The 6717-nt window shown below is 34.9% G+C and overlaps 1 protein-coding gene across 1 annotated transcript; it reads left to right on the forward strand.

Moving 5' to 3' along the window:
• The first annotated feature begins 2478 nt into the window (after positions 1 to 2478).
• Positions 2479 to 6257, forward strand: LOC145814213 (cysteine proteinase inhibitor A-like). The gene is made up of 3 exons (XM_082910768.1): positions 2479 to 2718; positions 4390 to 4597; positions 6045 to 6257. The coding sequence occupies exons 1-2, from the start codon at positions 2563 to 2565 to the stop codon at positions 4591 to 4593; spliced, it is 360 nt and encodes a 119-aa protein (XP_082766894.1). The 5' UTR covers positions 2479 to 2562; the 3' UTR covers positions 4594 to 4597; positions 6045 to 6257.
• The last annotated feature ends 460 nt before the right edge of the window (positions 6258 to 6717 follow it).

A 6717-nucleotide genomic window follows, 5' to 3' on the forward strand; every position in this document is an offset into this window, starting at 1 on the left:
AGACACGACGGAACGACGAAAGCTTCGCTGGAATGGAGGAATGAATACGATTGCAGAGCTTCGAGCAAAATCAATGGCGGATTTGAGAAAGTTTAGAGAGAGAGAGAGCCAGAAAGCCGAATACAAAAGTAAAGAAGTGAAGATGAAAAGAAAAGTTTTGTAAAAAACTTGAAACGGCGACAAAAACACGGCATTTATTGCGCCTGGAGGAACGCGTGCGTCAGACAGCGCAGACGAATGAAAGACGGCTTACAGGCGCGTCGCGGACACGGGCCAATAAGGATGTAACGCGTGAATAAAATGGTTGAAAAGTGATGTATGACAGCTCATACGCATAAAGGGATTCATTTGAAGTTCTTATTCTCTGATGAAGACATATGGGCCTAAAATGAATGATCTCGGCCAAAAAGTTCTTACGCCGAGGTACTAGAAGAAAATACAGATGTAGGTTCCATCACCTCAGAATGCCGAGGTAATAGAACCTAGGGGGAAGTTGTGGGGATGTATTTTCTGAATACCAACACGTGGCATGGTGATGCCGACGTGTCAGCCGACGTGCCACGTGTCCTGGTAGTTATGCCGAGGTGATCTCCGAAGATATCAGAATCCGAGATAAACGGATAAGGGACAAGAGTCCTAGAGTAAGGAGAAGACATAGCCAAGATAAGGATAAAACTCTTAGGAAGTTTTTATCTTTTGAAGAGTCCAAGTCAGTATTAAATTGGAGTCCATAGAAGTCAGACTTCTAGTGGGACTTGGATTTAGTAAACTATAAAAGAGAGGCACCCCCGTGGGTCTAAGGTACACAGTTTTATACTCAAGCTTGTGAGTTTAGCACTTGATTATCTTTGAGAGATATACTAACTTGATCGTCGGAGTGCCCCCGGGTAGAAGAGCCACCGCCGGAGCCTTTTCTTTCTGTTACAGGTTTGCTGAAGCCATCTATTCTGCCAGTGCTCTCTAGCTGATTACTAAAGCGGGCAGTGTGGTCAGAAAATCACCCACACAGTATGCATATACTTGGAATTTCTCATTAATTTATTCTACTAATGAACTATTTTTGACAGCATCAAATGGATTTGGCTAAAACTTCAAAGTTTGGCAAACCGAAGAAAGTCAATTTTGTTTCAAAGTGTTTGAGTGAATAAAAATAAATAAAATAAATATAGTAACTAATATCGATCGAAAATTTTGTTCCAACCCCCCATTGATAAAGACCAACACCATGGTAATGCACTTTTTAGAAAGTAGAATAACATGTAATGTAACCACCATCACAATACTGCCCCCCCCCCCCCCCCCTCCCCCCTTTTTTTTTTGTCTACTTTTTTTTTTATTATCAAAATGTTCCTACTTTTAAATAGAACACGTCTTCTCTCCCATCCGTATATGAAAACCCATGTCGTCAAACTGAATTAATAATCTGACAAATATATAATTCAATATTTAATTAAAAAATAAAAATCTGGATCAGTAATCTATTTAGATATGATATCTCTTATATAGGAGAATATTAAATCTCGAACAAGAGTGGGATATAAAAATGAGGACTAATTACGCTCTGTTTGAAAACATTTTTTTTATGAAATTTTTTTTTCCTAAAAAATGTTTTCTGAAAAAATATTTTTCTATATTTGACGGTGGCAGCAGTAGTGGTGGGACAAAGGTGGAGGTGGGGGTAATGGCATGGTGGTGGGATGGTTGTGACAGTGATGGTGGCAGTGGCCGTCTTGATAGTGGTGGAAGTGAGAGTAATAGTGATAGTATTAGATTAATTATCAAACGCATCAGTTTTTTTAGATTTTAAAAAAGTTAATAAATGATTAAAACAATAATTTCCAAACTCTACCTTATAATTTTTTATTTGTAAATAATTAATAAAAAATAAATAAATAAATAAATTGATCTAATAATAGTAATCACATAATTTTATTATATTTATCTTTAGAAGTCAAATATAATGAAAGCATTGGCTACGATTATTGCGTAAATCAAATATTTTTTATATAAATAACCTATATACAATACTAAAATGAAATTGATTTTTTTATATAAATAACCTATATACAATACTAAAATGAAATTGAATAATTGAAATAGAATTCGTGATGGATCCACAAACCCCAACTACAACATTCTATTCATATATTCCTTCCAATCCATTAATTAGGCTAGAGGATCCTATTGAGAGGTGATGGGCCCACCCCAGGATGGTAATTTAAATAATTTCTTCCGATCAATTAAATCATCAGTAATATTAGATATCATGAAAAAAATTTCATAAAAATAATCATGAAAATTTTATAACTCTTGAATTATACTTAAAATAAAATACCACACACTAATCAAGATAATCTAAAAATCATAACTTCTTTTATAATTATTTTCATGATACATAACTTTTCTCTTAAATTATTCATATATTCCTTCCAATCCATTCTATTCATATATTCCTTCCAATCCATTGTTCGTTCTTTTGTGTAGTATATAAAGAGTAAACTCTATCTGAATCTTATACCTCGCAATAATTCTTAAAACAGAGAAAGAGAAAGAGATAGAGAGATGGCCAAACTCGGAGGAATTACGGAAGTGGAAGGCGCTGCGAACAGCTCAAAGATGGCCAAATGCGGAGGAATTACGGAAGTGAAAGACGCTGAGAACAGCTTAGAGATGGCAAGCCTCGCTCGATTTGCCGTTGACGAACACAACAAGAAAGAGGTTTTCACTCTCTCTCTCTCTCTCAGTGAGTTGGATTTTAATCTTAATTTTTTTCTTGAGCTAGGTTAGATTAGATTGCCTATACAGTGTTATAGGTTTTCTTTGTGAGACGTATATTATGGACAAACTTACATCTAAACACAAATCCCCACTCACCTGTAACCATGATCAACTTTCATCCTAAAAAGCATAGTTGGATGTGGAGCGTTCTCATGTCTTACGGTTTTATTCAATGTAGTGGTGACAGTAGAGGCTTTTGTATTAACTAAGTGTAGCCACCCAATGCGGCCCAGCAGTGCAGGAAATCCCATCTTTGTGTGCTTCGAATTTAAGCTCCCACCTAACAAGGCATCTCCCATCACCTGGTCCGACCATATTTGGGTCTGCCAAGACTACTCCCTAGAGGAGGAATCTATGTTTCTTGGAACATGGATCGTTCCGGTATGTGGAACGGGAACTGGAACGGGAACGTGGTACGTCATATGTTCTAAAATATGGTACAATAGGATAGACTTATATATGTTATACTTAAAAATTTAAGATACTTCTAGAGTAATTTTTTTTTAACTATTAGATATCTAATAAAATATAATATTTTCTATGAGTATTATGACCAATTTTTTAATTTTTTGTCTTATCAAAACTTAACTCACCTTAAATTTTAGTTCATTATATTTTAATTTTTTCTTCCTAAGGTAACATTTAAGGACATATTGAAAAAAAAACTTTTAAGATCGCTTTGGATCTCTAAATTTACTATTTTAGAACAAAAGTGTACCATGTTTCGGAACATGCATACCAATACGTAATTCGTTAGGGTATTAGCATTTTCTGGTAACATAGGAAGGAATACTCTTTTTATAGAGCTCAAAAGGGAGGAATACTCTTTTTATAGAGCTCAAAGAGTAAAGCATATATCTAGAATTAATGAGTTAAAAATTGATACATATCCTTATGACAATATAATGTACTAAAAAAATTGTGCGTGAAGCAGGTCAAAATTTATAAGCAACTATGAAAAACTCTATTTAGAGTTGGCCTTTAAATAGAAATTCCGTTGGTTACTTAAAGATAGTTGAAGCCCAAGCCCAACCCAAAGAGACTGCCCTGGTTTGGCAGGCTATGCCTAGGCGGCTGCCTATGATAACTATGGTTAATTGCAGTGTGTTTCATTCCTAATTAGATGGTTCTTCTACTATCCACGCTCACAAGGAAAATAATTTTAAGACTGCAACCAAGCATCAGAAAGCAAGAGGAATAAGTTGTTTTCAGGTGTAAATTATTCTATTGAATCAAAGAAAACAAAAAATAATTTTTTTGGATCAACATTTTACTCTATTAGTTAATTCTATTGTTCATGATCCCTCAGTTTGTTTTGGCTGGAAAATAACACTTTTCTGCTATCTATGATTATCCTACTATGATGAATATTTTTCCATTCAAACTAACAGGGGTAAGATAATTTTTTGACCTTTTTTTATTATTTTTATTTTTCAAATTATGTAATATTTCCTATATTTAGTGTATGTTGTAGTGATGTCCGTATTTATGCGTATATGTGTCTATATATACACTTATATATAATCAAAATTTTATAAGTGTACAATTCATTGATGCAGTTTTGTTCTTGTTTTTTGTTGTTCTTGTTTTTGTTTTTACTGTTGTGGGCAGAATGCTTGTCTTGAGTTCAGCAAAGTCGTGAATGCGAAGCAGCAGGTTGTTGCTGGAATGATGTATTATATAACACTGGAAGCAACCAATGGTGGTCAAAAGAAAGCTTATGAAGCGAAGGTCTGGGAGAAGTCATGGATGAAATTCAAGGAGTTGCAGGAATTCAAGGCCATCGGTGATGCTCCTTCACACCCTAGTGCTTAGCTAGGTAACTATTACTATGGAACCCAATGCCTTTATGTAGTTTAAGTTTGATGATTAATGTTTCATCAGTTAGTATGGTATTAATTAATCAATTAGGGGTGTCCACGGGTCAATTCAGGTCAGGTTTGTCAAAATCGGTCACTTGACTGAACCTGTTCGAGTGGGAATATGCCTAACTGATTTCAACCGCATGTTAGATCAAAATCTTCTGTTAATCTTCTTCAGTTTATTGGTTGGGTTTGGAAATAAAAAACCCAAACATAAAAATTTTTGTGCACACTAGGCAATTACTGATTTAATAGAAGAAGGGGTTCAACATATTCAATGAAGAAGAAGAACCCAAAAGAGTTGTATAGAAGCAGGATTTCTAATATAGCAAAACACTAACCAAACCTCAAAAACCTAACTAAATTTAAAACAAAAACCGAACCAAACTTGGAGATCAATAGATGTAGAAAACCAAAACTCTACAACCAAACCTGGATCAACCAGCATGACCACCACAGCCAACAATCAATGTCTCCGCCACCGTCTTTCTTGAAGCTTGAAGATCAATTAGTCTTTGCCCACCGCCACCAATCAGTGTTGTTGCCATCGGCATTCTAAAGCTAGAAATCTACCATTATTGAAGCTTAAAGGTTGTTGACGCTGTGTGATGCTGTGTGAAATGGGGCTTTGTCTTTTGGGTGTTCAGATCGTGAAAGGGGCTTTGGATTGTGGGGCTTTTGGACTATGGTAGATAGATTTAACCTTTAGGGTTAGGGTTGACAAGAGAGAGAATGAGATAGATGCCTTGATGAAAGAAAGAAGTTTTAAATAGAGAATAGAGATCGATTTAACCTGTGCCACATGTCGCATGCCGCATGTCTGTGCTTCTTAGTTCCTGAATGTGCATTTGACATGCCATGAATTTGATGTGGCTTTTCTACCATGTAAATACTTGTGAGTAAAAGCACAATAAGGAGTTTTCATTAATTTATTTATTTATTTAAAAAAAAGATGTGAAAGCTCAACAATGTTTTCAAAATTTTGAACATATCATAAAGAACAAGTAAAATATGAATCCCGTCTTTGTGTTAAATGTCCATACAATTCTAAGGCCTCTATGAATATTAATATTAGTTGAAAATTCAATGCAACTATTATCAATGTGGTTCTTTGTGAATAATGAGTAATCAGTTACATGATTGATTGTATATTATGGGCATCGATTGTACATGTTTTTTCTCTCTTGAAGAATTTAACTTATTAATGTGTCTGCATCATGCGCCTCATATCATCTAAATCTTGTATCATATCCATGCTTAGAGTCCTAGAAGTATTCGAAGTTTATAAATTCTTTTTTTTTTTGTCTAGTAATGACTTATGTTCCATGTGCAAGCAAAGCATGGTAGGTTGCTTGCTGTAAGTTTATTTTTAAGGCATAAACTGATGTTGTCAGTCAAACTCAGGTGAAGGTTCCAGTTGAAGGATGCAAAGCTTTGAAGGTTCTGACCCATTTGAATGAATATTGGGCCTATATGTTTCAGTTTTTACTAGTACTGTGTAATCTTGTTTTCTATCTGAAACTTTCTATGTTCTGTATTAACTTTTAGCCTTGGATTTGATGGGAATTAAGGACCTTTATGATAAATAAATAAAATTGCATGTTTAGCATTGCGAAACAGGGATGCGCTAAAATTTCTGTAATTATTTATGAAAAATAATTAATCCGCTGAATTTCGACTCACTTGAATTGCCCGAATTACATAAGTTGGACAACCGATCGAATTTCTGGCATCATCCTTGTCAACCGTGGCTGTCTACCGACATCCGTGTCAATCGACATCCGCTCGGATGACCGACATACATAAATTCGGACAATTTGAACGAATTAAAATTCGGTAGATATAACATTGTAGATTATTTATCTTGTAATGTTTGGTGGGTTGTAAACCAATAATGATTTTCAGGTCCTGTTAAAAAGGATTGAGGTTAAATTTTACAAAATTATAGCAAGGTTAGCTAGAAATGTTTGCTTGGTCCATTTTAAAGGCCTGTTGCTAATTTGAGTCACGAAAATTATTTTTCAAAAAACGGAAGTGAACCCTTATCCACAAAGCTACGACTCTTGAGCAGGCGTCC

The sequence above is a fragment of the Camellia sinensis genome, unplaced genomic scaffold (genome assembly GCF_055761805.1).
Source record: "Camellia sinensis isolate YWXY unplaced genomic scaffold, ASM5576180v1 Unanchor1, whole genome shotgun sequence".
Lineage (NCBI taxonomy): Eukaryota > Viridiplantae > Streptophyta > Magnoliopsida > Ericales > Theaceae > Camellia > Camellia sinensis.